Below are 19219 nucleotides of genomic sequence, written 5' to 3' on the forward strand. Positions count from 1 at the left end.
ACCCCACTGGCTCCAGGTCATCTACAAGTCTCTGCTAGGTAAAGCCCCGCCTTATCTCAGCTCAATGGTCACCATAGCAGCACCCACCTGTAGCATGCGCTCCAGCAGGTATATCTCACTGGTCACCCCCAAAGCCAATACTTCCTTTGGCTGCCAATACTTCCAGTTCTCTGCTGCCAATGACTGGAACGAACTGCAAAAATCACTGAAGCTGGAGACTCTTATCTTCCTCACTAGCTTTAAGCACCAGCTGTCAGAGCAGCTCACAGATCACTGCATCTGTAAATAGCCCATCCAACTACCTCATCCTCATACTGTATTTATTTACACTGCTCAAAAATATAAATGGAACACTTAAACAACACAATGTAACTCCAAGTCAATCACATTTCTGTGAAATCAAACTGTTCAATTAGGAAGCAACATTGATTGACAATGAATTTCACATGCTGTTGTGCAAATGGAATAGACAACAGGTGGAAATTATAGGCAATTAGCAAGACACCCCCAATATAGGAGTGGTTCTGCAGGTGATGACCACAGATCACCTCTCAGTTCCTATGCTTCCTGGCTGATGTTTTGGTCACTTTTGAATGATGGCGGTGCTTTCACTCTAGTGGTAGCATGAGACGTAGTCTACAACCCACACAAGTGGCTCAGGTAGTGCAGCTCATCCAGGATGGAACATCAATGCGAGCTGTAGCAAGAAGGTTTGCTGTGTCTGTCAGCGTAGTGTCCAGAGCATGGAGGCGCTACCAGGAGACAGGCCAGTACATCATGAGATGTGGAGGAGGCTGTAGGAGGGCAACAACCCAGCAGCAGGACCTCTACCTCCGCCTTTGTGCAATGAGGAGCAGGAGGAGCACTGCCAGAGCCCTGCAAAATGACCTCCAGCAGGCCACAAATGTGCATGTGTCTGCTCAAACGGTCAGAAACAGACTCCATGAGGGTGGTATGAGGGCCCGACATACACAGGTGGGGGTTGTGCAGGACGTTTGGCATTTGCCAGAGAACACCACGATTGGCAAATTCGCCACTGGCGCCCTGTGCTCTTCACAGATGAAAGCAGGTTCACACTGAGCACATGTGATAGTCTGGAGACGCCGTGGTGAACATTCTGCTGCCTGCAACATCCTCCAGCATGACCGGTTTGGCAGTGGGTCAGTCATGGTGTGGGGTGGCATTTCTTTGGGGGACCGCACAGCCTTCCATGTGCTCGCCAGAGGTAGCTTTACTGCCATTAGGTACCGAGATGAGATCCTCAGAACCCTTGTGAGACCATATGCTGGTGCGGTTGGCCCTGGGTTCCTCCTAATGCAAGACAATGCTATACCTTGTGTGGCTGGAGTGTGTCAGCAGTTCCTGCAAGAGGAAGGCATTGATGCTATGGACTGGCCCGCCCGTTCCCCAGACCTGAATCCAATTGAGCACATCTGGGACATCAGGTCTCGCTCCATCCACCAACGCCACGTTGCACCACAGACTGTCCAGGAGTTGGCGGATGCTTTAGTCTAGGTCTGGGAGGAGATCCCTCAGGAGACCATCCGCCACCTCATCAGGAGCATGCCCAGGCGTTGTAGGGAGGTCATACAGGCACGTGGAGGCCACACACACTCCTGAGCCTCATTTTGACTTGTTTTAAGGACATTACATCAAAGTTGGATCAGCCTGTAGTGTGGTTTTCCACTTTAATTTTGAGTGTGACTCCAAATCCAGACCTCCATGGGTTGATAAATTTGATTTCCATTGATAATTTCTGTGTGATTTTGTTGTCAGCACATTCAACTATGTAAAGAAAAAAGTATTTAATAAGAATATTTCATTCAGATCTAAAATGTGTTATTTTAGTGGTACCTTTTATTTTTTTGAGCAGTGTATTTATCTTGCTCCTTTGCAGCCCAGTATTTCTACTTGCACATCTACCATTCCAGTGTTTAATTGCTATATTGTAATTACTTTGCCACCATGGCCTATTTATTGCCTTACCTCCCTTATCCTACTTCATTTGCACATACTGTATAGACTTTTTCCTACTGTATTATTGACTGTATGTTTGAATAAACAATGTGTAACTCTGTTGATGTGTCAAACTGCTTTGCTTTATCTTGGTCAGGTCGCAGTTGCAAATGAGAACTTGTTCTCAACTAGTCTAGCTGGTTAAATAAAGGTTAAAAACAATAGAAACAACCTTGAATAAAATAATGTTTTCCTGTAAAAACCTCATTCTGTAAAATGTATACAAATTATTTAACAAAGGAAAAACATTTTTAAGACATGAAAAACATGTTAAAGTCACTTTGTTAAAAGGCTGTCTTCGGTCTTTTGTACAGGAGCGTGGTGAGTCCTTATCAAACACACCTCCTCCTGCTCCTCCGAATCAATTACCGTCCTGTCCGTTGGGGCCCAGAGGAGATCCCTCCCCTAGGCGCATCGCTCTAGGTGCCGCAGCGCTGTCAGGTCGTGGCCGCCGGGACCTTGGGTGATGTGGGGGACCCTTCGCCTGGTGTCGAGGCTCCCTTTCTTCTGTACCACCACAGGGCTTCCGTGGCTACCATGGCCACTGCCTGGGGGGGTAGTCTCTACTCGTTTCGCTACCAGCAGTTTGTGGGAGGATCACAGTGCTTCCTTCAGACATGAGGGTGGGCCAGAGCTTGGTGAAGGCCCTTTGTGGAATAGGCCTTCAGCCCACCCCATACAGCACGAGCTGGTGCGTTAGGTCCTCCCCTGCTGGCAGACACCGGGAGATCAGGGGGCCTTTTTCCTTCCACAGGTCCCTGGCGGCTCTGCACTCCCAGAGCAAGTGCCTCACCTTGGCCGCAGCCTGTTCAGGGGCACGCGGATGTTATCGCAATGCCCCGGGAGTGCATAACGGCCCTGACTGGGAGGATCTTGTGGGTGACCATCCAGGACAGGTCCTGGTGCCAATTCAGCAGAGTAAGATTGGCCACATTGTGCCAAACCGTTGTGGGCTCACCTATAGCAAGCCTGCGCACTACTGTACACATTGGTTCCCACTCCTGCACAAGAGAGAGAAGAGAGCCGTGTTTAGTTAAAACCGTGACTGCTTCTTTTTCCAGTTTAAAATGTCTTAACTTCTGGAGCTGGACATAGTGTGTGGGGAGCAGAAAATAGACTGGGGCTCGCAGGTTGACTGGGATCAGCCTCAGGGTTCTGAGGTAAGATCCCAGGCAGAACCGTGCGAGGGCCTGAGTCTTGTTGTTGACCGGGGAGGTGGCAAGAGTGAGATGTAAATCATGACGGAGAGGTGGCAAGAGTGCTGTAAAAGACTCATGGGAAATATCTAGTTCATGAAGCACACACATACAGGTTTCCTCATGGGTGCAGTTTGATGTGACCTTTTATTGGCTATGATTGGCTAATAAAGATCAATTGAATACAGCATATGTTATGACATGAAAAATTAAATGACACATTTTATTGCAAATGTTTTTAATTTATTTGTTCCAAGTAATTATACTTTAAAAAATTAATGTATAGTCTATGCATTAACTTTTGTTTTCTGGGAGACTTAAATGCTGTAAAACTTTTGTCTGAAGTAGTGGAACTTCTGTTCAGGCTGTCTGTCTACAAAACACAAAAAAATTGGGCGTGCACGCGCTTTGCTTGTTCTGAACGCTGTCCTTGGCGCAGGCGCATTACTTCCTCCTACAGCTCGTTTCAGTGTGTTTGCATTGTGTCTAAACTGCCGGCGAGTTTAAGAAAATATTTTACCTATAGCAGCTATGTCGGGCAGGTCGGTCCGCGCGGAGACACGGAGTAGGGCGAAAGATGACATCAAGCGGGTTATGGCTGCTGTTGATAAAGTACGAAATTGGTAAGAGGGAACGCGTTATCTAAGACCCGAGAGCAGCATTGCTAGTGGGGGAGGAGAGACCGGCAGAAGAACAAATTTATGAAACGAAAGATATATTGAATGAAATTCGGTCGGATGATATCTCGGCTCATGTGCGCTGCGCTCCCGTGCCCTGGTCAGAGGAGGAGGTCGCTTAAACACGTATCATGTGGGAATATTACATCTATTCAGAAAATATTGTGGGTTGAACCTAGAAGCCATTTCGTTGCAGTCACATGAAGCCTTTGCCGTTCTAGCATAGTACATGTACTGCCGGCTTGAGAAGCTTTGTCGGCTACTGGTTTTTCACCGCTCGAATGTTATCAATAATAACATCACAGCCGCCGTTCGACGACAGCGGTCAATAGTTAGAATAGTTTCTATGTTCGCGGGGTTTTAAATTTAGCGCTTGGAGAGGTTTTTGTGTCCTACAAATATAGGGAGCGCGTGGGGTGCTGGTGGGAAGAGGAACTGTGCGAAGACCGAATTGCTTTACAATTTTATTTTGGATGGTCCTATAGTTTAATAAAATTGCAATTTATAGATTTGCACTAATGTGTTCGTAGCCTAAATGTAATCACCACTACATTTAATTTAAATAATTTAGTTTAGGCTATTCGCCTGTAGGCTCACTCATTGGTATATATCTCAAATGGCTACAAGTACGTACATTCCTAACTTTCAAATGAACTTTCCACAGAAATATTGAAGGACATTTTCTACGGGGAATTGACATTTAAAGTATTAGCAAACAAAAATATTATTGTGGTGTTTTGTTGACATTTTGAAATTAATACACAAATGCAAACAAGTGTTCCTCATTCCTTGTGTATCTAATGCAGGGAGAAGAAATGGGTAACAGTCGGTGACACATCCTTGCGAATCTACAAGTGGGTGCCAGTAACCGAACCCAAGTCAAATGATGTAAGTCTGCAGGGTGTTTGGGGGCACCAATTTGATTTAATTTTATATATATATTTTTATGGTGAGTGTAGAATGAAACTGGAAACAGTTAAATTGCAGAAGTAAGGTGGTTGATCACCATTATGCTTCATTTTTTCGTCTCCTTTCAAATTCCTTCTGTTATGACCTATACAAAGTGATTTATATTGAGATAAAATACATAATGTAATATGACATACTTAATGAATAGAACAACTACAGCATTTTATGTGCAATCTTGCAGAAGAGCAAAAATAAGAAGAAAGGCAAGGATGACAAGTATGGGTCGGAGGTCACAACACCAGAAAACAGCTCCTCTCCTGGAATGATGGACATGCATGGTATGAGCCAATTCACACCTTGTGCCAACATAGAGCAAAATACTTCAAACTGATGTTCAATAATAGTTGTAAACATCTTAATTTCACTCACCGTATCTCTTAGATGACAACAGTAACCAGAGCTCCATTGCTGACTGCTCCCCGATGAAGCAGGAGAACAGCAACAGTGCCAGCCCTGCCCCAGAGGCCACGGCAACTTCCCAGAGTGACAGCAACGAGGCTAAGAGCGACCAGAGCCAGTCCCCTGGCAAAGAGCAGCTGAAGAGCACAGACAGCAAGAGTGGTCAGTCAATATGCTACCTAGCACAGAAAGGGAGAGCTTTGCCTTAGTTTCAACTAAACTATATGAAACTATACCATGCATATTGTCCTCATTAAAGCTGTGCTCTTGTCTTACCTTGAGGTATTTTCTACGAGTAGTGTCAACTTGTCAAACAATAAGACTTAACTTGAGGCAGAATGCTTTTATACAGCCCACATAATCCCGGAATAGTAAAAAAAATGGCAGTTGCACAGCTGTCAAGGTCAAAAGTGTACATATTATGGCTTGTAGAGATGGCATTCATAAGGAACGTTTGGTGAACAAAATAGTATGCCATTTAGCACTCTTTCCCCCCCCAAAGTGAGTTAGTCATGCGTGAAAACAAATGTTATTTCATCTTCACCAATGTCAATGACAGCATTGGGAACAGTTCTATGAATTAACCCATCAGCATACAGAGAATGGCTTGAAACAATTTAGCAAGTTTTTGCTAAAGATTTTCAGGCTAGCAATACATATTGACAAACCATAATCAACGATGGGGGTATGGAAGATATCATGAAATGCTAAACATGCCTCATAACAGTATTGTAAAAATGGGCATCTACCGAGAGAGATTTATTCACAAGTCTGAGCATGTACTCTGGGCAACGAGTTTCTCATTTATTTTGATAAAAGTTTAGCTGTTATGTACTAGACAGGCAAACAGATTGTTTCCTCTTGTGGGGTTGAACAGAGGATTTCACTAAGGCCTACTGTAGTTTTTGGTGTAATGAGCTGGTAAATCGGTTTGCCATGCCAATGCCGTTTCAGGACGGAGTGCAAAACTCCTCAAACTACAGTGTGCTAACTTGTCATTGATGTAGTTTTCACCAAGTAGCAAGCTAAACACCCGTGAGTAGTATTTTGCATAATTCAATACCAACCCCTTGTCCTTTTATTTATTTATTTATTTATTTAACTAGGCAAATCAGTTAAAGAACAAATTCTTACTGTGGCGGCCTACCAAAAGGTAAAAGACCTCCTGTGGGGACTGGGGCTGGGATTAAAATAAATAACATATAAAGGAGAAAACACACATCACGACAACATGGCAAGGCAGCAACACATGACAACACAGCATGGTAGCAACACAACATGGTAGCAACATTATTGGGCATAGACAACACCACAATGGGCAAGAAGGTAGAGACAACAATATATCATGCGAAGCAGCCAGTTCTGTACATACACTCAACTTCGCTTTTTTTGCCACAAGATGGTTCTGTCATGTAGAGTTTTAAGTCAGTTACAATAAGGTATTTGTGTTATCACTCAGATTTGGTGATATTATTTTGGGAAAAACACAGGTAAATAAATCTTGCTAGGTCATGCTGCAATCCGACCTAGTCTACCAAGATCTGCGATAATACACCCCGAGCAAGGTCACTCATGCCACGTCTGTGAAGTTGAAAGTATTGTGGATAGTAAAGAGAAGAATAACATGCGACCCTCAACGGCCAAGTTGTGTGAGTGTTGCAAAATACATTTACACATGTTATTCAATAATTTAACCCACACCGCTCGTGTGAACGTGTCTGCGAAGCCAAACGCTAAAATATAATTTAGTTTTATTTGAGACATTCCACACGCTGCAAGTCCCCTCATTGGATATCAGGAAGATTCAAACCCACGTGGATGCTTGAAAGACAAGAGGAGAGATTCATTAAAGAAAACAAACTAGGTTTCACTTTTTCTGTGGATTAATAGTCAGAGTAGAGAAACATGACTATGGGTAGAAATTCTACAAAGAGTCAGCTGAAAAGAGAACCATAATTATGTCAGGTAAAATAACAACCCAATGTTTATCTCCCAGGACAAACTGGCTAGCAACATCTATCTAGCTAAATGTTCATGATTGTTTTGTGTGTTCGACCTACCCCAAAATGAATATAGTGCTTTCAGAAAGTATTCAGATGCCTTGACCTTTTCTACGTTTTATGTTACAGCCATATTCTAAAATCGATTAAATAAAAACAAATCCTCAGCCATTTACACACAATACCCCATAATGACAAAGCGAGAGAGAAAAAATATAAAACTTTTGCAAATATATTAACTTAAACAGAAACACCTTATATACATAAGTATTCAGACCCTTTGCTATGAGACTCGAAATTGAGCTTAGGTGCATCCTGTTTCCATTGGTCATCCTTGAGATGAGTCCACCTTTGGTAAATTCAATTGATTAGACATGATTTGGAAAGGCACACACCTGTCTATATGAGGTACCACAGTTGACAGTGCATGTAAGATTTAAAAAAATCAAGCCATGTGGTTCGAAGGAATTGTCCGCAGAGCTCAGAGACAGAATTGTGTCAAGGCACAGATCTGGGGAAGGTTACCAAAAAATGCATGCAGCATTGAAGGTCTCCAAGAACAAAGTGGCCTTCATAATTCTTAAATGGATAAGTTTGGAACCACCCAGGCTCTTCCTAGAACTGGCTGCCTGGCCAAACTGAGCAATCGGGGGAGAACAGCCTTGGTCAGGGAGGTGACCAAGAACCCAATGGTCACTCTGACAGAGCTCCAGAGTGTCTCTGTGGAGATGGGAGAAACTTCCAGAAGGACAACCATCTCTGCAGCACTCCACCAATCAGGTCTTTATGGTAGTGTGGCCAGACGGAAGCTACTCCTCATAAGTCACATGACAGCCCGCTTGGAGTTTGCCAAAAGGCACCTAAAGAACTCTGACCATGAGAAAGTCTCTCTGGTCTGATGAAACCAAGATTGAACTCTTTGGCCTGAATGCCAAGCATCACATCTGGAGGAAACCTGGCACCATCCCTACAGTGAAGAATGGTGGTGGCAGCATCATGCTGTGGGGATGTTTTTCAGAGGCCGGGACTGGGAGACTAGTCAGGATCGAGGAAAAGATGAACAGAGCAGAGCGATCCTTGATGAAAACCTGCCCAGGACCTCAGATTGGGGCGAAGGTTCACCTTCCAACAGGACAACAACACTAAGCACACAGCCAAGACAATGCAGGAGTGGCTTTGGGACAAGTCTTTGAATGAATGTCCTTGAGTGGCCCAGCCAGAGCTGGATTTGAACCCGATCAAACATCTCTGGAGAGACCTGCTGTGTAGCAACGCTCCCCTTCTAACCTGACAGAGATTGAGAGGATCTGCAGAGAATGGGAGAAACGCCCCAAATACAGATGTGTCACGTTTATAGCGTCTCAATGCTGTAATCGCTGCCAAAGGTGCTTCAACAATGTACTGAGTAAATGGTCTGAATACTTATATAAACGTGATACTTTTTAAAATAATTTGTCATTTGCAAAAATGTTTAAAACCCAATTTTTTCTTTTGTCATTATGGAGTATTGTGTGTAGATTGAGGGGGGAAAAAAATGATTTAATCAATTTTAGAATAGGCTGTAACGTAGAAAAAGTCAAGGGGTCTGAATACTTTCCAAAGGCACTGTCATTGGTTCACAGTTGGTTTTGATGTTTTAACCTCCGTGTCATGATTGCGTCTCGTGTAGACAAAACAGCAATGACGGATGCACGCGTGTAGTCGACATGTAACAGAAAATGTACTTGCCTATTTTAATAATTCACTTTTAATCAGAATTGTTACAGAAGTAGTGCCTTGTCCTTCTTATTCAATTTCCTTAAATCATCTTGTCTACCATGGTTATGCCTGAAACAGACTTTTTGTTATTGCAGGAAATGTTCACTCCTCAGAGTATTCCAACACAAGCACACCCAAGAGGGACGGAAGGTCCACAGGAGGGAATGAACCATCTTCAGACACTCCTCAAGATTCTCAGGTCCTCCCTTCCACAACCATCCAAGACTAGAATGTCTTTGTATACAGTACCAGTAAAAAGTTTGGATACACCTACTCATTCAAGGGTTTTTCTACATTGTAAAATAATAGTACATTTATGTTATTTTACCAGGTAAGTTGAATGAGAACACATTCTCATTTACAGCAATGACCTGGGGAATGGTAACAGAGGAGAGGGATGAGCCAATTGTAAACTAGGGATTATTAGGTGACCATGATGGTTTGAGGGCCAGGACACCGGGTTTAACACCCCTACTCATACTATAAGTGCCATGGGATCTTGAAAGACCTCAGAGTCAGGATACCCGTTTAAAGTCCCATCCGAAAGACTGCACCCTACACAGGGCAGTGTCACCAGTCACTGTCCTGGGGTATTGGGATATTTTTTTAGACCAGAGGAAAGAGTGCCTACTACTGGCCCTCCAACACCACTTCCAGCAGCATCTGGTCTCCCATCCAGGGACTGACCAGGACCAACCCTGCCTAGCTTCAGAAGCAAGCCAGCAGTGGTATGCAGGGTGGTATGCTGCTGGCTAAAGACATCAAACCCATGAAATAACACACATGGAATAATGTAGTAACTATAAAAGTGTTAAACAAATCAAAATATATTTTATATTTGAGATTCTTCAAAGTAGCCACCCTTTGCCTTGATGACAGCTTTGCACACTCTTGGCATTCTCTCAACCAGCTTCATGAGGACTGCTTTTCAGTCTTGAAGGAGTTCCCACATATGCTGAGCACTTGTTGGCTGCTTTTCCTTCCCTCTGCGGTCCAACTCATCCCAAACCATCTCAATTGGGTTGAGGTCGGGTGATTGTGGAGGCCAGGTCATCTGATGCAGCACTTCATCATTCTCCTTCTTGGTCAAATTACACAGCCTGAAATAGTCCCACTATGGGCAAACCAGATGGGATGGCGTATCGCCGCAGAATGCTGTGGTATCCATGCTTGTTAAGTGTGCCTTTAAAAAAATGTTTTTATTTTTATTTCACCTTTATTTAACCAGGTAAGCTAATCGGAACACATTCTCATTTACAACTGCAACCTGACCAAGATAAAGCAAAGCAGTGCAACACAACAACAGTTACACATGGAATAAACAAGCGTACAGTCAATAACACAATAGGGGGGGAAAGTCTATATACAGTGTGTGCAAATGGCATGAGGGGGTAAGGCAATAAATAGGCCATAGTAGAGAAGTAATTTCAGTTTAGCAAATTAACACTGGAGTGATAAATAGCAGATGATGATGTGCAAGTAGAATATCTGGTCTGCAAAAGAGCAGGAAAGTAAATAAAAACAATATGGGGATGAGGTAGGTAGATTGGGTGGGCTATTTACAGATGAGCTATGTACAGCTGCAGTGATCGGTTAGTTGTTCAGATAGCTGATGTTTGAAGTTAGTGAGGGAAATATAAGTCTTCAGCTTCAGCGATTTTTGCAATTCATTCCAGTCATAGAACTGGAAGGAAAGGCGGCCAAATGAGGTCTTGGCTTTCGGGATGACCAGTGAGATGTATCTGCTGGAGTGCGTGCTACGGGTGGGTGTCGTTATCATGACCAGCGAGCTGAGATAAGGCGGAGCTTTACCTAGCATAGACTTATAGATGACCTGGAGCCAGTGGGTCTGGCGACGAATATGTAGCGAGGGCCAGCCGACTAGAGCATACAGGTCGCAGTGGTGGGTGGTATAAGGGGCTTTGGTGACAAAATGAATGGCACTGTGATAGACTGCATCCAGTTTGCTGAGTAAAGTATAGGAAGCTATTTTGTAAATGAAGTGTGCCTTGAATTCTAAATAAATCACAGACAGTCACCAGCAAAGCACCATTACACCACCACCTCCATGCTTCACAGTGGGAACTACACATGCGGAGATCATCAGTTCACCTACTCTGCGTCTCACAAAGACACAGCAGTTGGAACCAAAAATCTAAAATTTGGACTCATCAGACCAAAGGACAGATTTCCACCGGTCTAATGCCCATTGCTCGAGTTTCTTGGCCCAAGAAAGTGTCTTCTTCTTATTGGTGACCTTTGGTAGTGGTCTCTTTGCAGCATTTTGACCATGAAGGCTTGATTCACACAGTCTCCTCTGAACAGTTGATGTTGAGATGTGTCTGTTACTTGAATTCTGAAGAATTTATTTGGGCTGCAATTTCAGAGGCTGGTAACTAATGAAGTTCTCCTCTGCAGCAGCGGTAACTCTGTCTTCCTTTCCTGTGGCCGTCCTCATGAGAGCCAGTTTCATCATTGCGCTTGATGGTTTTTGCGACTGCACTTGAACAAACTTTCAAAGTTCTTTACATTTTCCAGATTGACTGACCTTCATGTCTTAAAGTAATGATAGACTGTTGTTTCTCTTTGCTTATTTGAGCTGTTGCCACAATATGGACTTGGTCTTTTGCCAAATAAGGCTATCTTCTGTGTACCACCCCTACCATGTCACAACACAACTGATTGGCTCAAATGCATTAAGGAAAGAAATTCCACAAAGGCACCTATTAATTGAAATATATTTTGATTTGTTTAGCACATTTTTTTGTGGACTAAATAATTCCATGTGTGTTATTTCATAGTTTTGATGTCTTCACTATTATTCTACAATGTAAAAAATAGTACAAATAAAAACTTTGGACTGGTACTGTATGCTTGTCAATTATACATTTTATTGATGCAGTATAATGAAACAAGTTTGACAGCAAGTATTTTAATATGAAAAGCTTACTTTTTCTGAAATTATTTGTTTTATTTTTGCAGGAATCTGAAGATGGCACTCCTCCCAATAAGAAGGGCAAGTTGGAAACTCCCTCAGCTGATTTTGAGGAAATCTAACTTATCTTCTCCCATCAGCAATTCCTCAACCTGTCGCTATTTCCTAATCACTTCAGGTGTCCTAACCTCTCCCGTGTCTTCATCTCTTTCTTCTTCTGCAATGGTCCCAGAGGAGTCCAGCACCCCCACCCCCCTCTCATTTTGCCACTAACACCTGCTATTGTTTTGGTTCTTTGCCAAAGTGTATGTACATACAGTATTTTAATTTAGTCACTTTTGTTGTTTTGCTCAGGAGGGTCAACACACTGTTTGAATCCTTTTATGATCTGTTGGTTCTGCTGCTGTTGGAACCTTTTTATTACTTTGACAGTTAGACATTAGTTAATTTAACTATAAGACAACACCTACATTTTTATTAATTAGTGGCACTTGGTTGCATATTGGTTTCCCTTTCTCCTTGTGTGAAAGCTGTAGCTTGTAGCATAGGCCTACTTCCAGGTTTGTGTGCCTTGAATTGCCAGAATAATGTGTGTAGATTTGTTTCTATAGTGTGTGTATACTTCACTCTGGTATATCAAGTGCCCATTGCCCAGTTTTTGTTAACCTTTTCAAAGCATTTTTCAGTGCAAATGTAGGCTGCTTGGTTATAGCTCTTTGAATACCTCACTGAAGTCCAGCAGTGCTGGCAACACTATGTATAGATTAAACAATAAGTATAACCTCTACTTGCGAAGTGTAAGTGGCCTAAATAGTTGTTTCCTCGTCAGCCTTTGCCCAACTAAAAATGCCTTATTCAATTAGTCCTACAGAAAGTCAAATGTTGAATGTCTTCTTTTGGGACCCTTATTTGTATTATTATTTTATTAGTGTTGGAATACATTTGAGTGGGGTTTAACTAGCATAATTTATTCCACAAATATTAATTGATTTCGTCATGTAAAAGGTTTTAAAATAAAACAATTCTACAAAAAAAAACTTGTAGCTTTGTATCGGTGGCAGCTGCATAACAATGCAGATAGCTCTAGTTTAGAAACCTGTAATATGGATATCTTCCAGAATTGAGTCAGAGAGGAAGAGGCGAAGCAAGGTTTTACTCTGGAATTTGCTTACGTAAGGCTTATTTGATAAAATAAACGTTTTTTTGTAATGGTTAGGTTATGAATGCACTGATAAGTAGATGCACATGGCATTTTGGAAACTTTAGGAAAAAAATACTTTAAGGGAGTTGTGCCTGTCATAGAGATGGAGAACATTGCCATTGAGGGCTTGCAAACTGTCACAGATTACAAAGGGAAACCCAGCCTTGAGCTGCTCAGTAACGTGAGCCTACCAGATGAGCTAAATGCCTTCTATGCTTGCTTCGAGGCAAGCAACACTGAACCATGCATGATGGCGCCAACAGACATGGCAGCTCTGCTTCGAGCTCCTAAGCAACTTTGCAGTATTTTTTTTTACAAGCATTTTGCTACACCGGCAATAACATCTGTTAAATATGTGTATGTGACCAGTGACTCTGTTCTGGGTGACTATGTGATCTTGCTCTCTTTAGCCGATGTAAGACCTTCAAACAGGTTAACATTAACAAGGGTAGATGGATTATCAGGACGTGTATAACACCATACTGCCCTCCAAGCTCATCACAAAGCTCGACCCTGGGACTGAACACCTCCCTCTGCAACTGGATCCTGGACCTCCTGATGGGCCGCCCCCAGGTGGTGAGGGTAGGCAACAACACATCAACCACAATGGCCCTCAACACGGGGGCCCCTCGGGTGCGTGCTTAGGCCCCTCCTGTGCTCCCTGTTCACCCATGATTGCGTAGCCGCACCTATCTTCAACACCATCATTTAGTTTGCTAACGACAAGATGGTGGTAAGCCTGATCGCCGACGACGGTGAGACAGCCTATAAGGACGAGGTCCGTGACCTGCCAGTGGTGCCAGGACAACAACCTTTCCCTCAACGTCTGCAAGACAAAGGTGCTTATCGTTGACTACAGGAAACGGAGGGCAACGCACGACCCCATTCACATCGATGAGGCAATAGTGGAGCGGGTTGAGATCAAGTTCCTCTGTGTCCACATCACTAAGGAATTTAACATGGTCCACACACACCAACACAGTCGCGAAGAAGGCGTGATGATGCTTCTTCCCCCTCAGGAGGCTGAACATATTTATCATGGGCCCTCAGATCCTCAAAGTTCTACAGCTGCACCATTGAGGGCATCTTGTATCTACCTCAATTACCCTTTACACCTGCACATCGACTCGGTACTGGTACCCTGTGTATATAGCCAAGTTTTCGTTATTCATTGTGTATTTATTCCTTGTGTTATCTTTTATTTTCTTTATTTTTGAATTGTTGTGAAGGGCCCTTAAGTAAGCAGTTCACTGTTTGTCTACCCTGTTTGCGAAGCATGTGACAAATGCATTTTGATTTAAGTAGTCAACTGGGTGGGAATTCCTGAGTTGGGAGCAATCAGCCAATGAAGAAGAATGTACTACTTTAAAATGGAGACAGCATAGGCAGCACCATTGAGGTTGTCTCAGACGCTGTAATGGCACAGATACATAGATCTTAGCTCTATAGCCTGTTCTCACACTTATTTGCCCTCTCATTGGCTAGAATGGTCCCACCTGATCTTGCCTCCCACCTGCCTTCCATCTTTGAGGATATCAGTGGTGATTTTAGCATGTAAAAAATATGGGATGCATGCCAGCAAAGTCACCACACAACACTAAACAATACATTCATTTCACTATAACAGTGACAAACAGTGCCCACAAGTTGTCCCAACACCTTACACTGCTACACCTGGCTATAATCGGAGCCTTGTCTGGCAGCAAAACAGTTCATTCAGCCTCATTTACTGTCTTTAAAAAACATGGCTGATATGGCTGACTTGCTTAAACAAATGTGGTTTCTACTGACAATTGAGATGTACAAACTGTGGCATAATGGGACGAAAAGCAGATGAGGCAATCTAATTTCAATTAAGATATTAATGAGCGAGCTAGGACGGATATAGTCAATAGAACTATTTGTTCAGCACTTTTCAAATGTAAAGCGACAGAATTCAGAACATGGGTGGTTCTTACAGTGTTATCCCTGTACACCAAGTCAGAACCATAGGATAAATAAAGGGGTCTTATAAGCAGACAATGAGAGCTCTTACAATTTTCAATAATTACATTTCTCAAAAACAGGTTATAGGTTACATGTGCACCACCATGTCAAAACAGTATTTGAAATTAAGAGGTGGAAATAGGCCAAATGTTTAGGGTGAAGCACATGGGCTACTAACAGCTTACTACACAACATACACTTAGTATAACTCTTTTTTAAAACTTTTACCCCTTTTTCTCCCCAATTGGAAGTTAGTCTTGTCTCATCGCTGCAACTCCTGTACGGACTCGGGAGAGGCCAAGGTCGAGAGCCATGTGTCCTCCGAAACACGACCCAACCAAGTTGCACTTCTTGACACAATGCCCACTTAACCCGGAAGCCAGCCGCACCAATGTGTCAGAGGAAACACTGTGCACCTGGCGACAGTGTCAGCGTGCATACGCCTGGCCCGCCACAAGTAAGGCTACAGTGCAATGGGACAAGGACATCCCTGCAGGCCAAACCCTTTCCTAATCCTGACGATTCTGGGCCGATTATGTGCCGCCCCATGGTTCTCGGACGGCTGCGACAGAGCCTGGACTCAAACCAGGATCTCTAAAAAGAGGCCGAGTTTCGGATTTACAATTTGGAGTTGGATGAAAGTTCAAAATGTATTTTCCCAGTCTTAGTTAATTTTTCCAGTTCTCAGTTGTCTTAAACTCACTAAAGTCAGATTTTGCAGTTCCAAATTAAGTTGTTTTGTGCGCGGCACAAATCATGCTTCATTGACAACATGGCCGATGTTGAATGTTATTTTAAACTAGGAAAAGAGGCCCTTAATCTTAGACTTGTGACCACACAGCCACTTCACTGAATAGGAGGATAATGATTGCTTTGCAATGCTAGCAGTTAGCCACTGATTCCTTCCAAACCACTCTGTTGAATGCAATTTCCAACTTGTGTAATGTTTATGTCCAATGGCTGATGAGCACCAATACGTTTTATCTATAATTTCTCTTCATATGACAAGGATTAAAAAGGATTTGCCAGTAGATTGTTGACTTGATTCATGGTGATGCCTGCTAGCTAAGATTTTGAAAGTCCAATCAAAGCTACTGTAGATATAACACGATTTTATGTCATTCTGTGGCCAAGGACCTTGAGCATTCTTGGATGGGCACTTCTAATAACTCTATGGCAGCACCCAAGGGGGCTTGAATTTTTGAGCTCTGCCCTTAGACTTGGTGGCGACGTAGTGTCCCCATGAGTGACAGAACACTGGGCCAATCACAGCACAACGCTCTTCTGCTGGCTTGTCCCACCACCACAGAAGCACTGAGCAAGGCTGAAATACCTGCATTTTGGAGCTGCCTTGCTCAAAATAAACTAAAAAGACACCATGTTTGTATGCAGTTTTATTAACTCAATGTATATATTTTTTACATTGTTTGCAAACTGATGTGACATGTATTAATGCCAAAATAACATGGAAAACAGGCAAGCCCCCCTGCCATTAACCCTTACCTAACCCATTTAAATTTTCAACTTCAATGGGGTAGGATACGGGAGAGACAAAATGCATGTTACGTGCCTGAAGACCCTGAGCTGTCTACGGACAGTGAACTTGAAATTGATCCTGACTAAAGTGAGAAAAAACCTGGGTCGTCAGGTGGTGTGACGGTTTCTGAGCCTCACTCCAATGATCAGGAAGACTCTGGCCCAATGGGAGTATCCATACCTTTGGTCGATCTGTTTGTGGTTTTGAGTCTCGGGCTGAAAGTGGTGTCCTGCTTACAGAGGTAAAATTAGTTTTATATTGGGTATTCGGTTTCCTCATCAATAGCTATTGAACCAAGCATAACATGACTATGAAGATGGTATATTCCTAATCGCGTGGATGTTGAAAGGTCCAAGGTCAATTAACTACTTGACAATATTTCTACCCAAGTAATTACACAAAAACAAATACATCCCCTCCAACAACGCTGTAGTAACAACACTTCACAATTTTACACACATGTACCAGCATACAATCCATTCTCCAACTAAATATTCACAATGGTTGCTAGTTATATTACACAGTACTAGGATTAGTCCATCCATAAAAATGAGAAATTAAACTGAAGGTGCAAACCGGACTATGACTTCACTCTTTCCCGAGTGTGTTAGTATTACAGTATGAATATCCTTGTCAATTGTCATGGGGCATTCTATCTTGGTCTCCTAAGCCAGGTATGTAGATGTCTTAATGCACTGAAAGATCTCTCACAGCTGCTAACGGATGGTCAGCACAGTCTGTATGATTGCCTTCAGTGATGGGAAAATATCAGTGTCTAACAATTTATACACACAGGACATGTCAGAAGTGGCATATTTATGTTTAGCAAGGACTAGTTCCTCTGCCTTGAGATTAATATGCCATGTTTGTCTTGTGTGGGCCTGCCCTCTCGAGATGTTCTCCTGTCTTCTCCCCTCTCTTCCTTGCTGTCTGACGTTCTGCTGTCTTGGATTTCCTATATTATTACAGAGAAGGCATAGTATCAGTGCCGTAGCAATATGGACTATCCTGAACAGACAAACACACAAGCAATATGCACGCAACATGAACAGGCAAATAATGTTTACATACATTTTTTTCACTCAATCTTAAACCTGATTAACATTCAACTGTCTTACCCTTCACTAACCACAATACCTGTGTTCTCTCTCTGTCGCTTTAGCAACAAAATCTAAATGCGTGCAACCATGTGGCAAAACAAATTAGGTTGGCTTAGATTGTTAACATGTAAGCTATATTTATGTTTTATTGAAAACAAATACATTTGCACAATGACCACTTGTTGTTTCAAATAAATCGTTACAGTTGTTGGTTAGCTAGCTAGTGAATTTGAGCCATATTTGCATTGACATGAAATCAGTCAAAACAAGACATGGGATCAATAACTTGGATGAAATATGCCGAAATAAGACACTTATTATTTCCACACATGGCAGTGTCATTCTTGCTAGCAATCTGGCCATCCAGAATCACAACAGGCTGATTTAATCCCCATGGAAGATTGCACATCATTTTTGTGACGCTGTCAGCCAACCCATCTATGTAGCTAGATGCTAAATAATTGTATTGTACACACAATCTATTCACTTCCTTCTGCAAATACAACAACCGTCTCAGTGTTAGCTCGACTGGGTAGTCCCTCAGGTTAGTTCGTTAGCTTAACGTTACCTGTCAGTGCAGCTTTTGAGTCAACATGTTGAATGTAAATTACTCGAATCTGGATTACTGTGAAGTCAATAACTCTGAATAACATCATTATGGGCAAAAAAAAGTGCTATAGTAATAGCAAACAAAGTTTACCTCCAGTTCTCCTTCTCATCTTTGCGCTCTCTCCCACAGAGAATGAGCCTGTGCACAGCAAAAGATATTTTTTTTGGGGGGGACGAATAAAAAACGACTTCAGAAAACCACTTGGTTTCCGCCTCCTAAAGTGACACCATACACTGAAATGCTGGTTTTAGGCAGCACTAAAAAGACAGGGCAGGCCAGGGCTCATGTTTGTAGGATTCTTTGCAGTGTAGAATAGCTTATTTTACACTATCCCAGCAGGGCAAAGACTCGGAACAGAGACTAAATCATTCGGGGCTAAAGCCTGGGCCTGGTGAAGTCAATGCGTGATGCAATGCAGACCCGGTGGAGAGCGTGAGACTGAGGAGACCCGGTCTGTCCTTTAGAGTTTTGATGCAGAGTGTTGCCGGATAAAGTCATGCTAGGGTATAAATTATCCTGTGAGAGTTTTTGTTCCGAACCCACTAAGGTGTTTCAGGTGCCAAATGTATGGTCATGTTACAGCAGTATGCAGAAGGGAGATTAAAGTGTGATAAGTGTGCAGGAGGGCATGGGACAAGTGTAGTTTAAAGGGAAAAAGTGTGTGTTTCAATTGTGGGGGTGACCATGTTGCTGGGGATCAGAAATGTATTGTGCTAGTGAGAGATTTGAGCCCTGTGAGTAGTAGGCCTTGTTGATTGGAGCCCTGTGGGTAGTAGTTAGCTTGTTGCTGTTATGGTCATTAATTGTACCACAATGAGGGGAAGGAAATCTCAGA

General features: G+C 42.8%; 1 protein-coding gene across 1 annotated transcript; it reads left to right on the forward strand.

The window, feature by feature from the left end:
* The first annotated feature begins 3640 nt into the window (after positions 1 to 3640).
* LOC112233528 (B-cell CLL/lymphoma 7 protein family member A-like) lies at positions 3641 to 12987 on the forward strand. Its single transcript, XM_024401221.2, has 6 exons — positions 3641 to 3835; positions 4696 to 4777; positions 5040 to 5136; positions 5240 to 5419; positions 9111 to 9214; positions 11998 to 12987. Exons 1-6 carry the CDS (start codon positions 3744 to 3746, stop codon positions 12070 to 12072), a joined length of 630 nt encoding a protein of 209 aa, XP_024256989.1. The 5' UTR covers positions 3641 to 3743; the 3' UTR covers positions 12073 to 12987.
* The last annotated feature ends 6232 nt before the right edge of the window (positions 12988 to 19219 follow it).

Source organism: Oncorhynchus tshawytscha, linkage group LG04, assembly GCF_018296145.1.
Source record: "Oncorhynchus tshawytscha isolate Ot180627B linkage group LG04, Otsh_v2.0, whole genome shotgun sequence".
In the NCBI taxonomy this organism is placed as follows: Eukaryota; Metazoa; Chordata; class Actinopteri; order Salmoniformes; family Salmonidae; genus Oncorhynchus; species Oncorhynchus tshawytscha.

What these genes read in the sequence shown, in the direction of transcription:
- LOC112233528 (XM_024401221.2), top strand. Translation starts at nt 3,744, where the DNA reads ATGTCGGGCAGGTCGGTCCGCGCGGAGACACGGAGTAGGGCGAAAGAT. An exon ending in CCGAACCCAAGTCAAATGAT is followed by an intron (nt 4,778 to 5,039) that starts GTAAGTCTGCAG and finishes GCAATCTTGCAG; the next exon opens with AAGAGCAAAAATAAGAAGAA. An exon ending in TGGAATGATGGACATGCATG is followed by an intron (nt 5,137 to 5,239) that starts GTATGAGCCAAT and finishes CGTATCTCTTAG; the next exon opens with ATGACAACAGTAACCAGAGC.